This window comes from Lipophrys pholis (assembly GCF_963383615.2).
Source record: "Lipophrys pholis genome assembly, chromosome: 8".
In the NCBI taxonomy this organism is placed as follows: domain Eukaryota; kingdom Metazoa; phylum Chordata; class Actinopteri; order Blenniiformes; family Blenniidae; genus Lipophrys; species Lipophrys pholis.
Window position 1 is genome coordinate 2,992,337 of NC_137630.1, and position 26,469 is coordinate 3,018,805.

Sequence of the window (26,469 nt, forward strand, 5' to 3'; positions counted from 1 at the left end):
CTTAATCTACACTTAAAGGCCATATAACAGCTCACTCTGCCTCAAAATGTTGGAACAGGGTCACATTTATGTCTGAGCAGCATCCCCTCTTTAGAAACAACTGTAAACATCTCAGACATGAGGAGGAGAGAAATGGGACATTATGCCGTTGTCATGCTTCACATTGTTTGGCCTTCATTCATTCACATTTTCCATCTGATGATGCACCAGTTTTTTCCTCTCTGTTTCTTTAATGCAGATAAAATTACTTTTGACAGTCCGTCAATACCTTGTGTTTGCATGCAGGAGGAGCGGTCTGACTCTCAGACAGTTCGTCGTAGCTCTCAAACTCGCTGGAGCTCCAACACTTGACGTCACGCTGATCAGGACTCTGAATCTCCTCATAAATGTCATCCACATCTACATAGAAGAGACAACGCTGTAGTTTCTTTTTATGGGTGAATAACAGATGAATAATCAGTCACACATGGACTATTTTATTATACTGAATAATCAAAACCTTGTGAATGTAAAGTCTCGGCAGGCACGTCATCATAGAAGTTCCCCAAATCCCTTCGGCTGTCTTCAGTGGGCGGGTTGTCGTTGGACGGCTGCTCTGTAGAAGCTGTGAGATGTTCAGTTTCAGAGTCGACTGAAGCCGTCTCGGTGTCCTGAAATGGAAGGAGTCCTTTCACTGCACTGTCCCGATCACAACCACTGACGTCCGGTGGTAACGGAGACGTTCCTGGAAATAAATTAGAACAACAGTTTAAAATCCAGTAGGATAAATTACTCTTTTAGTGTTTGTGAATGCATGTTTGCTAGAACTTTCAATTTCACTTGAGCAACTTATTGTTTTTATTGTGCTATTCTAAATGACAACCGATACGATATCATTAGGAATAAAGACAAAATAAAGCTGCAAGCAGCATTGAACGGGTCCTCGCACACCCATGCACATTGTATGTTGACATTTGGTGAACGTCTGAGTGCTATGGAAATATGGGCTACCAATAATACATCAAAGTGTTAAAAATGTCATATTCCGAATACCACAAGGTGATGCTATGTCTGTGATGGACTTTAGCATATGGATGTGATCAGGGCAGGACTGTCATGAAACATGTACAATTTTAGTTGGAGTTCATTATGTCGTTCTGACTACATATACGTTTGAATTCTTTTTAACGACAGATAAAGCAAGAAAACGGTGGATAAAGGAGGCCATCGAAATCAGGAAGCGGGAGACCATCAAGCGGGACGAGGGAGCCTACATCTTGTCTCACAGCTGGGACTCCATCCTCCAGAGACCACTGGACGACGGGGGGCGTGGCTGGCCTGACAGAATCTGACAGATCTGTCAGGCCGCTCACCTGATAAAGAGCGACACGTCATCACACGTCAGATGACGCTCTGAGGGAGGCTGCAGCCAAAACATGTCAGCAAGGTAAAAACGTTTTCTTACTTTATACGTCGTTAAAAAGAATTCAAAAGTGTGTACAATTTTAGGCAGATAGCAGCATGTAGTGCAGAGTTACACATCACTTCCTGTTTGATGGTGATGTGTCAATATTTTAGGCGGCCACCATGGCCACGCCCTTTGACTAGCAACTGGAACATTTTACCAACATTTCATGAGGAAGGCCAGTTGTATATACTGGCCAAACTTTAGGTCTCTTGGACTTACCTTCTGGGATTAGTTCATGACAAAATGTTCGCAGGTAACCCAAAATGGCGGACTTCCTGTTGGGTTTAGGGTATGGGTGTCACTGGCATTTTTGCATGTCCTGATGTGCTTCATATCCCCAACTATTTCAAGGATTAGGGGAGAATGGGGTAAGATAAGCCAGAGGGTAAGTTGACCCTGTTTCTAAGTAACCGTACATGTTTTGTCATATGACCATAAATTCAGGAAGCACCATCAATTCCATCTTGCTGTGATTCACAGAAGCACACGGGAGATGGGGTTAGTGGTTTAGTTTTTTACACAATAAGCAGTTTTTTTGCTGGTCAAGGAAAATTTTCTGCTTACTAGGTAAAATGAATGTTATGCCAAAGCAAATGTATCCAGCCACATAATTCTATATTATGCATGTAAGTTTCCCACAGGAACCTAAACAATCCCGGCATTCTCAAAAACAACTCCGTCCACACGTCACTATGAACAAGATTCAACACAAAAGGCTTAAGGGCATGTATTACATATGCCAGGCCCTTAGGGGCGCTGTGACTCACCAAATACACCAAAAACGCAGAAGACACAGAGCACATCGATATTTAGAAGACTCCTGCTCATAGACTTCTATATAACTCTGAGTTATGTAGGTTTATGCTCCTGCTCCTGCTCCTCCTCCTGCTGGCGTCAGTAGCTTCTAACAGTGGACCTGGAGCATGTCGTCTGCGACTGTTGTGGTTATTGTTTGTATCTTGGGGAAGAGAGGCAGGGCGGATACGTCACCTTTATTCCACAGATGATCGTCTTTGCCATCCACACCTCAAAGCCGAGCCGGGGTATTAGAAATTTCCCTCTCTGGGTCCCATGTTAAAAAAATCAATGTTTTCAGGCTCCTAATGTGCCGCCTCGTGTGTATGATCGGTCAAAAATGGTGCGTTTACGTGAAACAGCGTTCTCACAACATCGTGATTTGCTAATGTATAAAATCATATGAATCGCCTCCCTAAAGATAAGCCCAAATTTCAAAGATGGCTGGTTTTTCCCAAATTGGTGGCTATGGGGTAACTTGAGCCAATGGTTCAATGGTCTCTGATGTATTAAATGGTATTTCAGTTGGGTATATTCAACTGGTTTGGGGCTCAACACCCCTTGAAGAGATAAAGAGAGCAGCCAATGATGTCAAGAGAGGAAAGTAGGGCTGCAACAACAAATCGCTAAGATCAATAAAATTTGATGATCAAAACTGTTGGCAACGAATTTCATTATCGACTTGTTGTGTCACGCGATTTATGTGTCACTCGCCATGTCGCGGAGCCGTTTACTAGAACTTTGGAGCTCCGTCAGTGCTGGCTGACCGAAACAAAGTAAAAAACAAACCAAACTCAACCTGCAGAGTGAGTTGAACGGAAAGAGGTGGAGGCGGTTGTTGGGTCTAAACCTCCATTGTTCACTCCCCCAGGACAAAGGGGGGAAGGGGAAGGGCCCATTTTTCTTAAACAAAGAAAACCCTGGCGACCTCATGGTTGCAATCGCCATTGGTCAAGTAAGCTGCACCCCTGCACCTCACCGCCAGGAGGCTCCGCCACACCCAGAGGAGGAGAATGCTCTCTGAACCTGAGGCCAGCACAGGGAGATTGGTTAAGACTGGCGCCACGGGGTGCCCGAAATTCAAACTTAGATGAAGCCCCCTTGCAGCTATCGCTCGCCGCCTCTTCCCCAGAACTGCCGAGAGACACGCACGTCTCTGCTGCGTCGGAGAAAAAAGAGCACGCAAAGTGGACCCACAGAACCAAACCAAGGTTCAGCCTGCTGGACGAGCAGAACATAGTTTGGATTACTTTTTCTTTTTCTTCTTCAGACCCTTGGGACGCCAGCGAGCGGCTCTCCTCACCAGCACCCCACTGCTCTGCAGCTGAACACAAGGCCCCACAGTTTTGGTTCGGGATGTTGAATCCAGACCCTGCAACGAACAAGATACCCCGGCCTCACGAGAAGGACACCGCACCACCCGGTGCTGATCACCTCACTGACGAACAGTAAAAGAGCTTTTGTCTGGGCAGGGCTGCTAAATTAGCCTGAAGCTAATATGTAATGTGTTTTACTGAAACACATTACAAAAAAACTGCAACCGGCAAAGACATTGCCATCTGTTTGTGTGAAGGCCCCTGCACACTCTCTTTTTGAAGCCATAAGAACAAGAAGAAAATTCGACTGTGACATAAGTCAACGGTTCATACTCCGAGGAGAAGCAGTGGAACTCGCAGGCCACGTCCCCTCACAGCACCCAAACGTCTGTGAAGCGGCATTTTTACTTTTCAATTGCACAGCTTCGTTCTCGCCGCCAATGGTTTCAGAAATACATCTCTCTGAACTGTTTCAGTAATAAAAGAGAGAGTTTTTGTCCGAGCCGCGCTGTTGGTCGTGTTTTAACCACAGGAGCTGAGTGAAGCGTTCAGGTGCATCACATAAGCGCACCAATCGACATGTTAACGAGCTGCAGAACTCATACAGGAGCAACGTTACAAGCTAAATATGATTAAAATATGACTGCTAGTCGGTAGCGAGCTGGAACGTTCATGCACAGCACACGGCGGAGCAGAAGTTTCGGCGGTGCGGCTCCTACATAGTTCGGCCGGGACGGTTGGCACAGCCGAACTAATTTCCTTCTCTTTCTTTCATTAACGCAAAATCCGCACGCGTGCTGTGCGCGTCTGTCGCCGCTCTGTGATTGCAATTAGATAAACTGCATGTTCCGACATCCAGTTAAAACTCGGGCGTTCGGAACCGGGCCGACAAAGCCGTTCGTTCGTCACGTGACCTCGGGAAGCGTCTTTCCGTCACTACAGCAACAGCTCTGCGTCGGTGAAATACGACCTCCAATTTGGCATGCGAGCAAGATGGGTATCTTGTTTATCTGGTCACTAAGAAACCGTCACGCTCCCAGAAAGAGCCAGCCAAACGTCTCTAGTGGACGTGTGGATCACTGCATTCTCTCGGTGCTCGAGTCATTCAATCACCCGACGCTCTCGAGCGCTGTCACAGTCATCACACTGACCCTCCAACGTCTGCCTCCTCCTGGTGGACGTGCGTCATTACACACACGCACGCACACACGCACACACACTGTACATAGTTTGTGCTGTTTAATAGATTAGATCTCCGTGTTAGATGACGTTTGCTACTGAGATGTGTTGATTTATGAGATGATTTCAGAATTATTCATGAATTAATACATTTTTGTTAATAAGCGCCTGTTAGCCTAATTGAACAATTCTTGGTGATTATTGTGTATTTATTGTTGACGATTCACTGGTTTGTAACAGTCTGTGCTCGGATCTCACACCTTCCCCTTTTTTTAAGATTGTTATATTTTACTAAGAAATATTAACTAAATTAAATTATTTTGTATACATTCTATGTACATGTGTGTATATCTATATATATTGTATACATCTTTGTATTGGTTCAGTTATATGCTTTTAAATAACCACAACATATTTGGGGTTTAGTTCATTCAATATCAACTGGTCCTACAACATGAAATGTTTTATGTTTTTTTATCCGATTCATCGATTAATCAAAAAAAATAATCGACTGATTAATCGATTATTGCAATAATCGTTAGTTGCAGCCCTAGTGGAAAGTCTATCAGATCAGTGGCAAAAGAGAGAAATAATGACAGGCCAACATTGAGGAGGTACATTACAAAGAGAGAGGCAAAGGCAGTAAAAACAGTTGGGTACAGTGGAACAATGGAAGCAAAGAGTCTTCTCAGAGGAGGTAGAGGAGGAGTAAACAGACCATGTGATGGTTTCAACCTTCCTTTGCATTTAATGAAAAGGAAGAGATATCTTTCCCATGGAGTGATGAAGAAGCTGAAGAAACTCCCTCAACCTCAAAAGGCTGGACTTCATGCAGGTGAGCCTGAAGCAGCCCCCTGACACCATGAACAAGATCACCTTCGTCCACGTTCACCGCCTGGGAGGAAGACGACACGACAACCAGCGCCCGCGGCCCATCGTCGCCAAGTTTGAACATTTCAAACAGAAAGAGCTGGTGAAGAGTCGCGGCAGGGAACTACGAGGGACGGACTTCAGCATCAAAGACCAGTTCCTGAAGGAGATCCTGGACCGCCGCTGCCTGCTTTCTCCTGTCAGGAAGAAGCTCATCGCTGAGGGATCCCGAGCCGTCATCACAGTGGACAGGCTCTATGTCAACGGCCAGCTGTTCCAGGACCCCGCCGTCACCCCCTGGCTCTACCGATGGTCCTCACAAACTGAGTATTAACCACTCTGACACACACACACACACACACACACACACACACACACACACACACACACACACACACACACATCACAGGTTTACTCAGGCCCATCCATCCATCCATCCATCCATCCATCCATCCATCCATCCATCTTCTCCTGCTTATCAATTTCCGGGTCGCAGGGGTGTCAGTCTGAACACCGTCACCCAGATCACATTGCACCGATTAAGAACCTTCCTGCAGGTGGAGAGCCCACAGGAAGTTACTCTGGCCCAGGTAAGTATTTAACAACAACATTAGTAAACATCATGAACAAAGTATATTAAAGCAAAGCTAATTAGTATTACATCATTAATGTACATGATGTTTACAATATTGTTATAGTAATAATCATTTTGGACTTGCACTGTCAGCGCTGGGATACAAAAAAGGAAAAGAAAAAAGCACTCGTTACTTCACCGCTAAATGTCACCTCTGGGTTTGAAATGGTTCTTTTTCTGTTTTTGGTTTCTCACTTTTCAAAAAAAAATTTTTAGACCACCTCCCTTTTTTTTAATAACTATACATTTCCACTATTTTCACCACATTAAAACCTCCACATCACAATCCAACTGTTACGATATCACACACACTCATATTATCAGGACCTCCACCTCTGGCTCTGCCTAGTGCCAGCGTTTTCCCTTCCCCCTCCCTCCTTCCCTTTTTCTCAGGTGGGCGTGTGTTGCATGCTGGTGAGGTGTGGAGTATAGTCTGATTACCTGAGTGCACTCACCTGAGCCAGGGTGTGGCTACACCAATCAATTCACCTCGCTCCCCATAAAACTGGCTTCAGCTCAAGACTTGGCGCCGGACCGTAAACTAATGACAGTTAGTTGTGCCCTGCCCTGCCCTGCCCTGCCCTGCCCTGCCCTGCCCTGCCCTGCCCTGCCCTGCCCTGCCCTGCCGCACCAGGCCCCTGCTAGTGACTCCATTCAGTGACGCAGCTCAACGGAAGGCTCCCTGTTCCCCCTCCATCGGACTGCAGCACCTGCCCTCCGTCCTGCTTCCTCACCGCCGACCACGCCCTCCTACAACTCCCCGCTTCGTACCAGGCCGTGTGCTCCCCGCAGTCTCTAGCTGGGCCTGAATACGTACTTTTGAGCATTACCTTTAGTAGTGGTATAAGTCCTGTGTTGTACTTTGGTTCAGCTTTTTTCCCTCTTGGAGTATTTTGTTTAGTTTGGCGGTTTCTTAGTTTGTTAGTGTTTGCCGAGTAGTTCAGTCACCCCTTCCCCTCCTTTTGTTCTACTTCTTCTTGCTTATCCTTTTGTAACAGCTCACCTATCTTGTTTATTTGGGTTGAGTCCCTTGCCACCGTTTATTAATTAAAATACTCTTGAGAGAACTCCTGGTTCCGTGTCTCTGTCCGCACCTGAGTCTCTGAGTGTGAATCGTGACACATATATTGGCAGACACACACTCCTGTTTGAATAGCCAGTCAGAATTGGGGATCTTAAAAACACACGCACACAAAATACACAGGCGGACACTCTCACACTCACATGCACACACGCGCAGACATGCGCACGCACACACTAACTGGTTGTTTTTGTTAAAGCTTTGTTAAAATTGTTAAAGCTTTGTTAGCACAACATGCTCAGGTTTACATTTTAAAACGCAGATGGTCAGTTTACTCCCTGATAGATCAACTTACCCATTAAAGTGGTTCAACATACTTCTATGGATTAATGAAATCAGGGAAAGACTTTGAAAAAGTATGTAAAGTTTGAGGCAGATTGAAGCATGTGCGGGGTCATTAGGCATGCTTCCTGTTTGATGCCATACTGTCACATTTCTTGGGGGTGCCACTGCCACACCTCTGGACTGATTCAGGGAGTTTTTAATATCTTTTAATCACCAACCCCTAGGAGGGATTTGCTCTTGAATAGGACAAAAATCAAGAAGAATGCCACAGTTAATTCGAAATGGCCCACTGTTGGATTTATGGCAAGTGTCCAAGAGGCTTTTATGTACTACATACTAAATTTCGTAGATCATCCGGGGAGGGCGATAATATATATATTTTTTGAAGCGCTATAGAGTCATTGTGCCAGTTTTGGTGAGTTTTTAAGTATTCCTAAACTGTCAAAAAGTCCTTCCTTTGTCATAAGGATGATTGGTTGCCACGGCAACAGCGTTACATGACAACACCAGACCTTCACACTGAAGCATTGTCAAGGTGGGGAATTTGGCTCAACAATTTCAAGGATTATATGACAAAGTTTGGAACAATGACACATGTAAGCGTAATGTCTCAAACTGCCTGTTACCAAGAGGTAATGACTATGACTATGAGTCAATTTTGGAGTGAGAATGTCTTCAGACATGAAACCCTGTCAATCATGCAATTTGGACCAGATTCAACAATTTGCAGCTGAAATATAAACATTTCAGTTGTTGTCATGGCAGAAAATGTAGGTTCACCTGGTCACCGCTCACATGATGTTTAACGTAAGTAAACAAGTTTCTCCTTGAGTCATCAGCAACATGTTAAGGCTTATAAGTCATTGAATTTGACATGGATATGAATACCAATCTTAGTCATATGACGAGTAATGGATATTGGCAAATGGATGTGATCACGGCATCCTTGGGATTGATGTAAAGCTTGAAGAAGATTGGCGCATGCACATGAACAAAAGACAGTACTTCCTGTTTGATGGCGAAAGATGGAACATCAGGGGACTCCCATGACCCTGACCTGAGAGTGTTTCTGAAGATGTTGATGTATCAGTAAGGCCTGCTGTCTATCCTGGCCAAACTTCAGGTCTGTAGAAGCTGCCCCTTGCAGGTGTATGCCTACCAAATTCCTTGGATGCAAGTCAAATGTGCTGCCCGTAGTAGATGTTACAAATGTATAAAACTTTGTAGGGGGCGCTATGAAGACATTTTGACACACACAAGCCTCATAAAATATAACATTTTTCACCCCTTCTGATACAGATTTCCATGCCGGTTTGAGCACATTTAGGCCATCAAAAATGCAGCATTTCCAAAGAAATAATATTATTAACTAAAGCCGCAAGCAGCTTTGAACGGGTCCTCGCGCACGCAGGTGCGACATAATGTGTTGCATGTTGTTGTTTTGTGCACATCATCCCACTTCCTGTTACCAGTAGGTGGCGCTATGCCTGATTGATGTAACCGTCTTCAGGCTGTGATCAGATGTGGATTCTCATGCAACATGTAAAGTTTCAGCCAGAATGGAGCAATGATAATTACTGTTTCCAAGTAACTTGACCCACACTGCTGCTGACATCCATCTCCTCAGCGTGCAGTCTCCTCCCTCCTTGCCTCCTCACACTGATGATTGACAGCTGCTTCACAGTCTTGGAGCTATTGAACTTGACTCCTAAGTTTGGAAATTCCTCAACCAACTTCTTCTGCTGCAGACTTCCGCTACTGAGTGTGATTCAGTGAAGTAAAATCTGTTCAGTACAGAAATGACACATTCGCCTTCCTAACTACTCATCCATCCATCCATCCATCCATCCATCCATCCATCCATTCATCCATCTTCTCCCGCTTATCCATTTCCGGGTGGTGGGGGTGTCAGTCTGAGCACCGTCACCCAGATCACTTTGCACCTATTAAGAACCTTCCTGCAGGTGGTGAGCCCACAGGAAGGTGGCGCCCAGCGTGAGACACGAACCCTCTACCTTGAGAGTCTCATGCTCTATCAACTGAGCAAGCCGGGAGTCCCCTAACTACTCAGCTCTACAATTCTCCAGAAGACAATTCACCATTTTGGGGACAAAGTCATGCACACAACCGTCATGATTGTTAAATTCAAGCACACAAATACGACATAGAGACATGTCAATGAACTAGATCCCACATGGACACTACCACAGGAAGTACCTTTGTTGAGCCGCAGGGTGAGCTCTGAAACCACACTCAGCCACTCCTTGGCTCGATGGGATGTTTGAACTGTCTCAATGTAAGCAAACACAAAAATATCCTCACATGGAATCATACAGACAGACATACAGAGCACATTATGATTTGAGACAGTTGGAGATCGCTTTGTCACTTTTTTCTTCTACTCACCTTCATAAATACTGCTTACTCCAGCCCTCCAAAAACTTTCTTTCTCTTCTGTTGCTCCCAGATCTGAAGATGTGGAATGTCTGCAACAAATATTTCAATCAAACGACTTTTCACAACAACAGAGTTGAATGATGAACTTATACCAGTACCTGGAAACAGCAGGAAACCCATTTTACAGAGAAAGGAAAGCAAAATACTGTCTGAATGATGCATTGTTTTTTTCTCCTCAGTTATCTAGAATCCATACAGTGTCTGAGATGCAAATCTCAGTCTCAAGAGCTACAATGCTACAGCGATACAGAGCTACAGAGGCATAATTACAGAGAGACAGAACTACAGAGACACACAGCTACGGAGAGACAGAGCTGCAGAGAGACAGAGCTAGAGACAGAGCTACAGAGACACACAACTACAGTGAATCAGAGCTACAGAGAGACAGAGCTACAGAGACACACAACTACAGTGAGACAGAGCTACAGAGACACAGATCTACAGAGAAACATAGCTGCAGAGAGACAGAGCTACAAAGACAGAGCTACAGAGAGACAGAGCTGCAGAGACACAGAGCTACGGAGAGACAGAGCTACAGAGACATCGAGCTACAGAGACAGAGCTGCAGAGACACATAGCTACAGAGAGACAGAGCTGCAGAGACACAGGGCTACAGAGACACAGAGCTACAGAGACACAGAGCTACAGAGAGACAGAGCTACAGAGAGACAGAGCTGACAGCAAACTAAAGTGAATTATAAGATCTCAGAATTCCTTCTGTGTGACCTTGTGAGTTTGTTTGATCATCTAAAACTGCCTTGTGGAACTCCATGTCCCATGATGTACTGCATTATGACTTACCCCTCTGGTGATTTCTTCATCTCCATATCTGAGGAAAAAAGCAAATATCCAAAACATTACTTGAAAAGACAGAAGTGTGAATTGAGCTCTGCTGTGTTGACGCCACCTTACTGAGGCAGTGGTGTCGGGTCAGAGAGGAGTTCTGCTCCTTCTGGTTGGTGCTCATGGTTTCATTCATCTTCTCTCCCAGGGAGTGAGGATTTAACGCTGCTGTGTTTGTGTCACAGTCATTATCCACGGAGGAACCACACTTCGCATGGGAAGGTCCGACTTCATCATGCATAGACGTCTCCTCTTGTCCCTCATTCTGTACTTCTATGTGACGATCAGTGTGAATACTGAGGAAACACAAGAATCAACAAAACACCTGTCATCTAATTTATCATAGAGCAAAGTGTGTGTGCCTGTGGTTTCATTTAATTTGCTCACTTACTCCATCATGAGTAATAGATTAAAAAGACTGACAATAACACATTTTAACAACCTGAATAGAAGGAAATTCAGCCACGATCAGTCACAGGACAACAATGCTGAAAACATTTAGAATTCTGTGGGTCTTATAGGAGGTGTCTGGCTGCAGGATCTCAACTCTCAGCCATTTCCGGTGCAGCCTCCACTGTGAGGCTCCCTCCACCCTAGACATGTACACTAGACGCCTCACCGACTGGCAGGAACATACATCAGTGCGTCCGCCATCTTGGGAGGGGCATTTGTCAGGACTTCAGCAACGATACCGCATCACTGTTCTGCTTTTGTTTGAACAAACAGACAAAATAAGGACAATGGAATGCGTGAGATTACCTTCCACAGGTAGGAAAAACATATTTATTGTTGTTGTTGTTGTGTTTAGCTCATATAACATTAACTTGGGACATAGATGAGCTGGAGCCGTGGGAAATGCTCTCTATTCCCTGGCTTAAGCTCGCCCTCAAACATCAACAACAACAATATCAACATCTATTGGGTTCATCTGACGGAGGCTATTTTAGTTGCAGTGTGTAGAATATTACATTTCAAAATAAATCACAACTGAACTGTGGTAGAAAATGAAGGCTATTGACTAACTTTTTGTGCATTTGAAGGTTTTCCACCAACCAAATGGCGAGGGAGCAGTGGGAAGTCGCCCTCCGAAGGGAGGCTTTTATTGCCACTGTGTACTGGAGGCTCTGCAGTGAACACTTCAGGCAGGTGGACTTCGACAGGACGGGTCAGACTGTCCGGATCAGGGAGGGAGTAGTGCCATCTGTCTTCAACTTCCCAGCTCATCTGAAAAGAGTAGGTGCATCACTCGGTGATAAAGTTAAAACAATACCACACAGTTTGGAGAATTATTTTAACACTATTCTAACAGTGATATTAGGAACCTGGGTGTTATTTTTGATCAGGATCTGTCCTTTATGTCCCATGTTAAACATGTCTCCAGGACAGCCTTCTTCCATCTAAGGAATATTGCAAAAATTAGAAACTTCTTGTCCTTCAAAGATGCAGAAAAAATTATTCATGCCTTTGTGACTTCAAGATGAGATGATTGTAACTCCCTAATGTCAGGATGTCCAAACTCCTCTGTTAGGATCTTCCAGCTAGAGCAGAACGCTGCTGCAGGTTTACTAACCAGAACTGGAAGAAGAGAGCACATCTCCCCAGTCTTAGCATCCTTACACTGGCTTCACATCAAATCTACACATCCTTCTGATCACATCTAAAACTCTTCATCACCAGGCTCCGTCCTATAAGGAGAAACGTCTAGAAGTGTCTCACCCTCCACGAGCCCTTGGCTCTGAGGATGCAGGACTGTTGGTAATCCCTAAAGTCCTTCAAAGTAAAACAGGAGGCAGGAGTTTCAGCCATATGGCTCCTTTACTCTGGAATCAACTAGCAGCCTCGGTCCGAAGGGCCCACACCATTAGTTTATTTAAGAGGAGACTAAAAACCTTCCTCTTTGATAGAGCTTCTCATTAGGAATAAAATAGGAGCAGTAAGTTGAGCTGCTCTAGGCCTAGACTGCTGAGGGGATTTCCTCTCTCCCGTTAAAGGGAGGAACTCTACATTTGGAGCTTCTGTTTCTTGTCTTTCTTTCTTTCTCTCTGTGTAACAACATTACTGGAGCCACCAGAAACTGCCGCCGTCTTTTTTCTCCCTGACAGGAGGGGAGCAGGATCCAGGGGATCAGACCCAAGACTCCCAGAGTGGAGTTACCACGGTCCTACTACCCGACCCCACCACAGCACCGGGACCCCACCGCAACGGCACGGCCCTTAAACTCCAGACTGAGATTGGTTCATCATCAGACCAACGCTCATCATAGACTTTTCTTAGTATTTGTACTTCTCTGGCCTGTCTGCCACTCTCTCTCTCCCTCTTCTATCCCATTTACTTCTCCCCCCAACCGGTCAAGGCGGATGCCCCCCCCCCCTTCCAGAGTCTAGGCTCCGCCCCCTTTCTTCCTGAAGAGGGAGTTCTTATGAACTTCTCTCCATGCGAGGGAGTTTTCCCTGGTTTCCACTGTTGCTTGTTACATCTGCTTCTCTGGAAGGTTTAGTTGGGTTCTGTTGTACTCTTATCATTGTAAGAGGTTCTGAGATGTTTGTTGATGTGATTTAGTGCTTTACAAATAAAACTGAATTGAATTGAATTGAAATTTTGTTTAGCGCCATGTTCGACTCAAAGAAGTATTTCTATGACATTATGTGGTGATTAGAAACAGCCTTCCAAGTGTCATTGCTTTCATTTCAGCCGGTGGCAACCAGGACTAGCTGGACATCCAAACAGGCAGACACTGCAGCGTCTCAGAACCAGTCAGTGTGCCGTTCCCCGCCTGTTCCAGCAGGAGAACCTCAGCCTGATGCCAGTAGGAAGTACTGTCTGGCTGTGCTCAAACAGCTGAGCAACATGTCACACCTCACTCCTTTGAGACAAACTGACATGTACACAAACATGCCATAACAAACAAACCATAGAGGATGTAACAAAGGCTCTCAAATCTTGTAAAAAAAAACTTCTCTGGGGGTGGATCAATTAGATAGAAAACTTATTAAACTCATAGCAAATGACATTTCCTCAGTGGTGTGTCATATAATAAATCAAAGCTTTCAAACAGGGTCGGTGCAACAAAAGTTGAAAATAGCCAAAATGATCCCATTGCCAAAAAATGATAAACAACCATTCTCAGATGTAAACAGTCGCACAATTAGGATATTGTCTGTTTTGAGGAAAACCATGGAAAAATTTGTCTTTGAACAAATAAAATTCTATGTTTTATATGTTGTAATGTAACTTTGTAATGTAAAGTATTGTTGAATTGTTTTTATTGGACCCCAGGAAGAAAAACGACAGTTCTGCTGTGCTAATGGGGATCTCTACAATAAACATAAACAGTACTTGTGTACATTGATGTGTTTTTGTTGTTTATCTAAGGGGGCTGGAATAACAATCCATCAACAGGCCAATTCCAGGCTATGATCCGCCGCCTCATGGTCCACTGTGGTGTGTCTCCTGGCTAGTCTGGAAACGTGGCAGCAGTGAAGGACACTGTGTCCCTGTCTGCTGTTGATCTGTCCTCGGCTCCAGCAGAAGAAGAATCTGAAGACCTCCCGTCCCCGTTCACCAATATCCCAGCTCTCGTGTGTGACCACAGTTATCTGCCCACACGTTCTGGTGGCCTTGTGGACAATGCTCTGACTTATATATACTTTTTAATATGGGAAAGATTTTAAACCCATTTTAAGTTTTTATGTGAGTTGTGATCCTGCGCTGAATATAGGAGAACCTCCAAATCTCATTGTGCAATGTTGTATAATCTATCTATCTATCTATCTATCTATCTATCTATCTATCTATCTATCTATCTATCTATCTATCTATCTATCTATCTATCTATCTATCTATCTATCTATCTATCTATCTATCTATCTATCTATCTATCTATCTATCTATCTATCTATCTATCTATCTATCTATCTATCTATCTATCTATCTATCTCAGGGTTTGTTGTGAGACACGTTTTAAGGACGCTGTCTCATAGTGTGTGCCGTGGTAGCCTGGTGACAGATGCTGCTCCTGCATCTTTTGATAGGAGCTCCCACTCGCTGACCCTCATGAACAGGGGGGGGGCTCATGATTCCTTCTGAGAGGACTCAGTTCAGCAGAGTGCTTCATTCGCCAGTCAGAACCAGAACCAAAACATGAGTGTGTCCTCTCTCAACCGGTTGGTCCATGCAGACATTGGATCACAGGACATATTTTTTCTCAAGGGGCACATCGAGGACACACAGGATGGCATTGAAAACCATCACTTTGGGCTCATGGTAGTGGTAGTTTCAGTTTTCCACAAACTAAGATTCCATCACATTGCAAAAATGAAAATGCTAAAACTCCAAATTGGCAATTCATGGAAGAGGCTGTGCAAGACAGTCCTTTTCCAAGGCTTCTGAATTAGTGAAATAAAGCATCTTCTAAATCAGTTGGAGTGGTTGCTGTCATCAATCTATAAATGTAAATATATGTAACAACAGATATGTAAATATAATGAATAATTGGAATATAATAGGTAAATATGTAACAACAAATATGTAATGTGAGGTTAATATGTAAGAATAATATGTCATATAATATGTAATAATAGATACATTTGTAACAATAAATAAATATGTAATAGGTAAATATGCAAGTATTACTTTTTATCTAATATTAAAGGTAAATAAATATGTAACAATAAATGAAAGTATAATAGCTATATATGTTATTGTGTGTAAATATGTTAAAGAAATCTACTTTTGTTCCACAAAAAAAGTTATAACTTGTGCCCTAATGTACATGTTCATTGTACATGAATGTCTCATTGTGTGTAAATAAACACTTTTGCATATTTTTGTCATGGCTCCATCATGTTGCTGCTCTAAAAGGAGAGGACAGCGTCCCAATGTCCCGTCTGCAAACTTCTTCCATTTCCTCTCAATACTTTCTATAAGTATGCGACATTAAATAAATAAACAAATGAAATAATTTTTAATTTAATAAATTAAAAATGAAAGCAATGATTCTTCACAGTCATGTAAATGTATATTTGCGTGGTTTTCTTCAGAAAACACATCGCTGTCACATAGACTTGTTTAAGCTGACGGGTCAGACTTGCCCCACAAGATGGCGGCCGCTCTGATGTATCGGAGCGGCGGGCGGAGACGGGCTGCACGGCGGCTAGTGTATATGTCTATGTATATGTCTATTTATATGTCTATGTATATGTCTATGTATATGTCTAGTTATATGTCTATGTATATGTCTAGTTATATGTCTATGTATATGTATATGTCTATGTATATGTCTATGTATATGTCTAGTTATATGTCTATGTATATGTATGTCTATGTATATGTCTATGTATATGTCTATTTATATGTCTATGTATATGTATATGTCTATGTATATGTCTAGTTATATGTCTATGTATATGTCTAGTTATATGTCTATGTATATGTCTATGTATATGTCTAGTTATATGTCTATGTATATGTCTATGCCCGCTACTGTCAGACAGGAAGTGACGACACATGTAGCCTGAACGCGCAGGCGCAAGCTACATAGCGGTAAGTTGCTACTTTTAAATTTCCCGAAAAAGTTATGACTCCATGCAGTAGCTAAGGCATTGCAATGAAGTTTAAAGTGTGTTTTTCTCAGCTTGTGAAGGTTTTAGAGATGCGTGGTTCTCACAGGACAGCCAAGGTATCAACAGGTAAAGCAACAGGATGCAGTTTAGATTAGTATCTAGAGTTGTTAAAAATAGCGCAACCTTAATCAGCTAAAGAAATGAACATAAATCAAATACAGGAGTAATATTAATCCAGTAGAGATTGATAAAAGTGGCTGCTTTTAATTTTCTCCTTTATTTAAATAGATTTTCCCTGTATTCCAAAGGGGAAAAGCATCTTTGTGGTTGATCTCTTTGACGTACCAACATGACGACAACCAACAGCCTGCAACACACTCAAAACTTTACCCCTAAGTGTACCATGTCATACTGATTTTCAATAAAATTATAACTCTTAAGCATTTTTACTGTTTTCATTCAAAATATTCCTTTTTATTAGAACGATGCTCCAGTCAAAGAGGCCATTGTGGTTCCTGTGTGGAACCCTGCTCACTCCCTGCTCACTCCCTGCTCACTCCCTGCTCACTCCCTGCTCACTCCCTGCTCACTCCCTGCTCTCTGTGAGTAACGATGCTCACTGTGACATGTCACTTTTATCAGTAAACATTATCAAATGTTCATAAAAAATATTAGTTTCATATAAGTTGTGCTGCTTTGTTTTGTTGTCTTGTTCTTTCACACAATGTTGAGTTCAAGTGTCTGGAAGGTTTTGAAGCAACAATGAAGGAGTCTTCAAATGACTAATATAATGTCAGTGTGGATTACTTCAAAACTCTAATAGTGTCTTGCTTGTGTTTGAATATTGAAACTGATCATTTTACGTGTTTATATGAGTGTTTGTATGTTTTAATAAGAGCAGTGCACTAATGTTTCTTTCCGACTGGACGTCACTCCACCAGGTGGGGAGACAACAGCTGAAGAGGACTCTAGTTTCACAGTCTCTGTATTGATAAACACATTTGTGGGTTTATAGTTGTTGACATTTAAAAGGTCAATGTTCCAATCTGCACATATAAAAACTGTTTTGCCATCTATATTTGAAAACATACTTTCCATCCATTCACTGAAAGCTCCAATGTTAGAATCTGGTGTTCTATATATATACAGCTCACAATAATATTTTTCTTGCAAATTTCAATTGACAAGCATTCCAGAACATTATCCACCACAGTGGTCGTTCCCTCTAGAACCTTGAAATCGAATGTTTTATCTCTATATAGAGCCACTCCTCCACCACCTTTGTTTTCTCTGGTTTTATATACGAGTTCATAACCCTCCATTTCAAAGTTTATTCCTCTTTCAATATTCATCCATGTTTCTGATATTGCAATGATATTGAGAGGTTGTGAAAAAGTATTCAGATAATCCTTACTTTTTTGGAAATTTGCATATAAGCTTCTACTGTTAAAATGAATAATTGATCATTTACCCACAGATTTGACCTCCTGGTTGTATTGATCTTCTGTATAGTAGCAGCAATTATTGTTAATGGTGGAGAAAAAGTTATTGTCCGGGTCTAGATCCTGTTCCACGTCCAGAATGTTGTAATCGGTGTACTCAAAAGTTTTCATCTCCAGTTCTTGGTGGTCACGTGTCCTCTGTGCGATGTGGTTCATGTCCCCAGAGGTACAGTTAGTTCTGTCAGTGCGTGAAGCCATGTTTGTGTTTTCCGTGTTACCTCCGTGTCCAGTCCAGTCCTATTCCAGTCCCAATCCAGTCCATGCCAGTGACGTTCATTGGTATTTGTCTAGTTCAGTGATGCTACATATGCAGATCACTCTGGCTTCCTCGGGGGTCCCGTTCAGTTTTATGAATACTTTGCAATTTTAAGTCCATGTGTTTTGTATTTTCCTCAGTTTTTTGAGTTGTGCTGCTCCAGGCTATATCAGAATTGTGTTTGGAGAGGTGCTCATTCATGGAAACATTGGTTCCCTTCAGCTTCCTTCCTTGTTTCAGCGGGGCCATTTAGTATTTTCTGTTTGTGAACCGAAGTATTACCGCTGGTTTCTCACTGGCGTTTCTCCTTGTCAGAGGGTGGCAGACCTCCATGTCATTACAGTCAAACTCAGCCACCTGCTTCTCCTTGGAGTAACATCCAGCCCCCCCCCCCCCCCCCCCCCCCCCCCCCCCCCTCGCTCTCCGGGGTCACCGCCCGCGCGTATGACCGGGGTTTGATTTTGAGCCCGGTGACGATGACATCATTCACCCTGGTGTACTGTTCCAGGTCCGCGACTCTGCTTTCCAGATGATGAATGCGCTTATCCTTCTCAGCATTCTGGATTCGCAGTTTCATTACTTCCTCGACCAGATCCATGATGCTCTTCTGCTGCTTCCTAACAGCTGAAAGTTCCTCCGTGATGAAGTTGACAGCCTGTTTTATCTCCTCAACTTCCTCCATTGACGGTGCTTTCCTCGGGGGCATATTGCCGTCTTCACCGCTGACACCCGGATCCAGGCTAACGAGCCACTCTGGGTTGTCAGAACTCGTCTTGGTGGCGATATCAAAAAGTTCCCACGCTGTCAAACACCGAGCTGTCAGGCCGATATGCTCTCACGCTGTACGAATCGAGGGAAACAGATCTCGGATCCGTACCGACGATCAAAGTGACTGATCATCAAGATCCTGGTATCGGATCAAAAGAGACAGTTTAAGTTACCATTTCTCATACATTCAGAAATAGTATAATATACGATCATTTATGGGTGTAAATACCCAGGCTACACTTGCTATATAGATAAAACAGCAAAAATGATACAGTATATACTGTACTACATTCAAGTAGTTTTTAATATTGCGTTGTTGACTAATTAACGCATTCTGAATTTTCCACGAGCATTTCGGCATTTCATTCGGTCACATTTTATTTTGAATTGTGGCATTTAATTTTGAATGGGCACTTCCTGTCTGACAGTGGAGGGAGCCTGGGAGTGGAGAAGTCTGAGAGTGGAGAAGTCTGAGGGTGGAGAAGTCTGAGAGTGGAGAAGTCTGAGGGTGGAGAAGTCTGAGGGTGGAGAAGTCTGAGAGTGGAGAAGTCTGAGAGTGGAGAAGTCTGAGGGTGGAGAAGTCTGAGAGTGGAGAAGTCTGAGGGTGGAGAAGTCTGAGGGTGGAGAAGTCTGAGAGTGGAGAAGTCTGAGAGTGGAGAAGACTGAGGGTGGAGAAGTCTGAGAGTGGAGAAGTCTGAGGGTGGAGAAGTCTGAGAGTGGAGAAGACTGAGGGTGGAGAAGTCTGAGAGTGGAGAAGTCTGAGAGTGGAGGTCCTGCAGCCAGACACTCTTGAAGAGTTTAGATCACCGACTGATAAAACATTTGTTTGAGCAATGTTATGTTGAGAAGTGCCTCACTGACTGGAACTGATGTACAAAATGTCAGAGTAGCCTTTTAGTTTGCTAACATTTATTTTTGCAGTCCTCTGTGGTGTCATTCTGCCTTCATATATCGGTTTGTGATATAGTGCTCTGAGATTTACTGAGATTACCTGTTAACATGCACTACGAAGGTGAAGCGCAAACAGAAGACAACAGAATTACTTACTGTGACGTTAAATCCATGAGAACTGTTTGGTGAGAGATTACACCATGGGCATATGGTGTCCAGGCTCCAACCCTCCACCTGTCCCTCCCAGTAATCCTCCCCTGACCTAATCCTGACCAGAGCCTGACCTTAAATCTGTCTTTACCTCAACATTTACTGTATCCCTGAAGGCTTGAATACAAACTGGCTCTTTACTGGGTGCTACTTTGGAGCTGTGATTTTTACTCCTGATTTTACATTCCAGGTTTCGGTGCAATACATAAATAATTATTAACAGCGTGTTAAACAGTCAAAAACAGTTCTCTCCCGTACCTGGTGATCAAACCAATTCATGTATCACAGTATCACTGAAATCAAACATCAAAGTTTCCTCTGTGAAATTCTGCCATATATTCCCTTTTTTCATTGTTTGTTCTTTATGATATTAAGTATGTGTGGTTATAAAACTTGAAGATGTATATATTTTAACTCCCCCAGGCAGTATATTTGGAGTGCTGTGTGTCTGCTTCTTAATCTCCTCTGTGCATAAAACTAAAGTGTGTCAAGTTCTCCTTGTCGCAAACGATGGACAGAACTTCTCTGTTTAGCAGCATGTGGACTTTTTCCCCAGGAGATTAAGGCCCTGTTTACACAACAACGTTTCACGTGACAACAACTAATCCACAAAAAAAAGTAGTGTGTTTACACTCCAGCAGCGGACACAGACACAATGATGTAGTTAGTCTGCCGGGCCACTGGAGGGCGCTGTTGCTTGATTTTGTTATGAAACCACACAGACGTGTGCAGAGAACAAAACACTATAAATGTGAAGAAAATGGAGAGAACCTGACATCCGTATGGACTGATGACACATCGGATGATATCAGGGAGAGTCTCAACTATTAAACTACTGAACTGGACCATAAAACTAGAATATAGAACGCGAGTCGTACCACTACGGGTCGTACCACTACGGGTCGTACCACTACGGGTCGTACCACTACGGGTCGTACCACTACGGGTCGTACCACTACGGGTCGTACCACTACGGGTCGCCATGTTTGTTTACAACTGGATGAGCAGGAGGGAGGGGGAGATGAGCAGTAACAGGCTCTGTAGCCTCCATCAGTCTCTGCAGGAGGGATTTGCACCGTGAAAGAATCTTTCCACCTTGGGAGCCGGATTAAAAACTTTGCGAATACAGTGCATCTGCACACTGGTGTCGTGTAAACGGACCCCTCTAAAGTGAAGAAAGTTTTGCGGATACACTCGTTTTCATTGTGGTGTAAACGGGGCCTAAGGAACAAAGTTTCACAGCGGAGCTTGTCTGAGTTGAGCTCCTTCAGCTGACAAGAAATCTGACATTTAAACTTCACATCCATCATATGAAAAACCCTTCTCCCACCTGAGGAACAGTGGCACTGATCAGACCACTACTGAATCATATCAGATCAGGTATACGGGCATTTAATGAAAGACTACTGAGTTGCATTAAGGAACATATGAGGTAGAAGTTGAGGAAGAAATCTTGTTCTGTCTCTTGGACACAGATTTCTCCAGAGTCTCAGAATATTTTAAAGACATTATACATTGTGGAAGATTTGTACCCATTAAACGCCACAATTTTAGTCATATTTAGATGCTGTTTGCTGCAGGTTGGTGAACCTCCTCTGTCCATCTTAATATCTGATAGGATGTCTTTCTCTGAAACACACACACGACCATGCATTCCTAAAACAAATGTAGACGTGTCTTTAAAAGACTGTTACTAAAGCAGATGGCATGCCTCTCAAACTGAATCCCAGGTGGAGGAATCCACCACTGAGACATCCAATATGTAAATGTTGGAATAAAATAACATCTTTTGTTCCATGACACAAATTCTGTCCAGGGATTTTGGCCTTGTGTTAGCCGGGAGAGTCTCCAGGCCCCAATTATCTAGTTCTAGTGGATGGATGGATGTGTTGGGCCTGGCCTCCATGCTCACCCCTCTGGATGAAGGAGGGGGGGGGGGGGGGGGCACGTTTCTATGAGAACAAAGAAACATGTGGTCACCACTGGAAAAATTAGCCATTGGTCACGTCACCCCCACCAGAGGGCCCCTCCTTGGAAGCTGCATCCCTGCCACATCCACCAACTCTGCCACATCCATGGTCTGGAAACCTGAGATCAGCCCAAGGAGATTGGCTGAGAGGCATCCTGAGCACAGCGGGGTGCGGGACCATGACGCGCAAGTATAAAAGTCCGACACACAAAACTCCATCTCCAAGACGGATTCGTGTCGATCCAGACGCAGAACTTCGTATGGGGACACAAAGGGCCGCGTGTTGACTCACGCGGACTGGGCCCGGAACACTCCCAGAGTGCTGGAAAAATCGTGGAGTTACTTTTTCTTGTGTTTTCTCATTTCTTTATCGGGACCCACACAGCTACTAGCACAGTTCTTTCCCCTCCAGCCGTGCTAACCTGCCAACCTGAAGCTCGCTTCTGCACCCACGCAAGAAGCGCAAGGGCACTCACAGCCCATTTTGCGGAACTGCGGGCCCTGCGCTTCCACTGCCGCTCGTCTTATCTGATCCAAGATAAGCTGACACACATAGCCAAAGTTAGCATCCGAACCGCTAGCTTGTGCTGCTAAACGACATCCGACCGATCCCCAGAGTTCTGGCTGCATGTTCCGACATCCAGTTAGAACTCCGGCTCAGAACCGGAATGACAGCCTCGTCTAGTCGTCACGTGACCTCGGAAAGCGTTTCCCTATCGCCACGGTAACTCAGCTCTGCCGAGCGCAACCGGGCCGCCATTTTGGCTCTTTGAAACCACATCAGAGCTGGAATCTTGGATGAGGATCCCAACTCATCCACCACCTGGTGGACGTTTGAGGTCATTACACCCATTCACCCCTCAACAACTCAACACACGCACGCACGCACACACACACACACACAGACAGACTTTGTACATAGTGTTTGCTGTTTAATAGATTAGATCTCCGTGTTAGATGTCGTTTGCTACTTGAATGTGTTGATTTATGAGATGATTTCTGAATTATTTATGACTTAATACATTTTATTAATAAAGGCCTGTTAGCTGAATTGAACGGTTCTTGGTGATTATTGTGTATTTATTGTTGACAATTCACTGGTTTATAACAGTCTGTGCTCGGATCGCACACCTTCCCTTTTATTTAAGATTGTTATATTTTTACACAGAAATATTAACTAACATAAATAAACCTTTTTCCAAATGAGAGTGATATTTTGGTCATGAGCTATTTTCAGTTTATCTGGAGGTGCCCCCATTTTCATTATTACTAGATAAATAACAAATTTATGCAAATTAAAAATATTTTATTAACAAATGATTTTTGATAATTTATTAACTTTTAAGTAATTACTGAATTACTTTAGTAATTGTTAATGAGTAAATGAGCGTTTACTTCCATTAATAATTTAAATTTTTCATAAATTACTTCCAGTGATTTATTAATTTTTAGTAATCTATTACTTACAGTAATTGAATGCGAATAACCAATCATAAATCTCAACAGATGGATGGATGGAAAGAAGGTGAAATGAATAAATCATCAGTTCATATTGAATAAAATCTGGATTGTGACGAAGAAGAGGCCGTGGACTGGGCAGCTGAATGGACAATAGCAGGCAAGGAGCCGGTTTCTCTGCTCAGTGGGGAAAACAGCCTCAAGGTTGTCAGCACCGCCCACTGTAATGACAGCATTCACAAAGTGAATCAAATATCAAAGTTAAACATGGAAACAAAAAGAAAGCACATTCTGGTATAATCATCACACGAAGCTCAAGAATTCAAAAGAAAATAGTTTTTTTGTATGATTAGTGTCAGATTGAGGCATACATCTGCCAGATTATCATTTTTCTGTTCATGCAGACACAGCTGGAATGTAAACCTGGAAGAAACACATGTGCTATCAGGGGTGGGGGGGTCCAGAGTGACGGGTGCTTCTTCATGACTTCAACTCTCTGTGACTTGTTTTTTGTTCAGGGATTGTGTTGACAATGACATTGAAAACCATTCACCTAAAGTGCTTCTCGGGTTCCTTTTCATGATGACTCATGCTGGAATGAATGTGGACCCTCTTTCAATTCCGTTTCAGTGGCTGTCCTGTGTGCATTGTCAAGTGACTTCTGAAAGCCCTCCTCTCTATAATTGAACCAAAACTTTGTAATTAATCTATTCATCTAATGGCTGTGTCTACTGCTTCTAGTGCCTTGCTTGCAAAGTTGATCTCTGACAATAAATGAGACCAAATCAAGAAGCATACAAGGAACTCCATGCAAAGAAATCTCATCAGACAATGACTTTGCCATCCAAGACCATTTTTGTGTCTCCTGCCTCTTCTTCAAGCTTTTCTTGCACATCTAGGATCCCAGTCCAACTGGAAACGTACAGCTTTTACAGAGTGCAGCTCTGCTGAAGAACAAAATAACCACAAACAGCTTTATTTTTCTGGTCACTGTTATATTGTAAAGCAGCACACATTTGCAAGACAACAGAAGAGTGTGTTTTCCGAGCTCTAGCTAAGCCTTTTCAGTGACCATGGCTCTCTGCATCGACCAAGGCCAGCAAAATGTAGTGCTAGTGCGAGGTGGCGTGCACTGCAGCGTAAACAAACATGGGCCCGAAAAATAGCACTTGCAGGCGGAGGAAGGAGATGAGATCCGGAGGTGGTTGAACTTTATGACTGAGGAAATATCAACAGTCAAGATGCAGCAGAAAGTCATCCTGGACTTGATAGCGGAGGTGAAGGATCTGAGGATCCAGAACGCCGAGAAGGACCAGAGTCTGTGATACCTGGAGGGTAGAATCGCTGGTTTGGAGCAAGACTCCCGGATCAATGATGTCAGGGGGCTCCACACTAAACCTAGCTAGCTGTGTGACCGCTGACAACAGGGGAGAGCCCAGTGACCAGGACACAACGGTGAATGGACAACTCGTCAACGGACAACTCGCCTACAAAACTGCAACCCCGGACAACTCGTCCACGACTTTTTTTCAGCATTGTTGATTTGAAAGATTGGATTTCAAAGTATGTTTGACAGATTTGGAAGGCTAATTAAGTGTATTTGACACAAAAACACAAGATACTCTCAATGAAGGCAGACACTCTCGTCTCTCCCTCTCCTCCCTTATCTTCCCTGCTTGCTGCTCCTTGTCTTGTACTGTCTCGTGTCTTTTTTAACAGGAGCCTCTCTCTACATCTATATCCGAACTGGAACCATGCAATTGATCAGCTGGTCTCTCAATGCCATTGACCAAATTTTTACGACAAGACAATCGGTCAAGGGAGAGCCCGCATGTCCCGAAGGAACGTTTGCTGCCGGATACAGGCTCAACTCCTGGGACAGCTGGAGGATCGTGTGTTTGTTAAATCTTTCCATCGAAGGACGTGGAAGACCTCTACATAATTGAATTCATGATAACAGGTGTGCTGCTGATTGGAGCTGGTGGCTTACTGATCTATTGCAAAGTTTAGATGATGTTGGCAGCTGCATTGAGAAGGCTGCCAACCGTCACTGTGCAGGGCTTTGAACGCTCAGACTCATAAGTAAGTAAGTAAGATGCAACCTTTGAACGTTTACGCGGAATGGAAACCAACTTGGAGAATTACAGAGCTCAGCTGGAATGCAAAAAAAATGACCACCGATTTAAGCAGCATGAAGACCAGAGACACTCTAAGACGAGGGAAAGTCGAAGTCGTCCTGACCGAAAACAAATCTTATCTACATTCAGATTCCCTCAGACGTCCAGACGCGAAGGCTGGATTGTTTTCCTATTTCTCCTGGATGTGGACGTTAAAACGGAGGCTGCGTCCTTCCCCGGATATCTCCTCACACCCGCCCCACTGGGAACTTGTTTCTGACCAGAACAATCCAAGGTCGTCTCACAACATCAGATGCTGGACTGACTGCAGAGATAAGCAACAGCACTGTTTCACCGCCTCATATATATATATATATATATACATATATATATGTGTGTGTGTGTGTGTGTGTGTGTGTGTGTGTATGTACAGTGGTTACGGAAAGTATTCAGACCCCTTTAAATTTTTCACTCTTTGTTTCATTGCAGTCATTTTTTTCTCATTAATGTACACTCAGCAACTCATCTTGACCGAAAAGAACAGAAATGTGGAACTTTTTGTAAATTTATAAAAAATGAAAAACAGAAATATCACCATCATATTACCAACTTAGTCCTCCTCCACCGAGTACAACTTAGTCCTCCTCCACCGAGTCCAACTTAGTCCTCCTCCGCTGAGACCAACTTAGTCCTTTTCCGCTGAGACCTACTTAGTCCTCCTCTGCTGAGTCCAACTTAGTTCTCAGCTGAGTCCAACTTAGTCGTACTCCACTGAGACCAACTTAGTCCTCCTCCGCCGAGTCCAACTTAGTCCTACTCCACTGAGACCA

The 26,469-nt window shown here is 43.6% G+C and overlaps 1 protein-coding gene across 1 annotated transcript; it reads right to left on the reverse strand.

The window, feature by feature from the left end:
- Positions 1-433: 433 nt before the first annotated feature.
- Positions 434-11,197, reverse strand: LOC308112721 (uncharacterized protein). Its single transcript, XM_080468452.1, has 5 exons — positions 10,977-11,197; positions 10,866-10,893; positions 10,014-10,093; positions 9,825-9,893; positions 434-724 (listed from the first exon to the last, which is right to left on the reverse strand). The coding sequence occupies exons 1-5, from the start codon at positions 11,146-11,148 to the stop codon at positions 480-482; spliced, it is 594 nt and encodes a 197-aa protein (XP_080324578.1). The 5' UTR covers positions 11,149-11,197; the 3' UTR covers positions 434-479.
- Between the last annotated feature and the right edge of the window lie 15,272 nt (positions 11,198-26,469).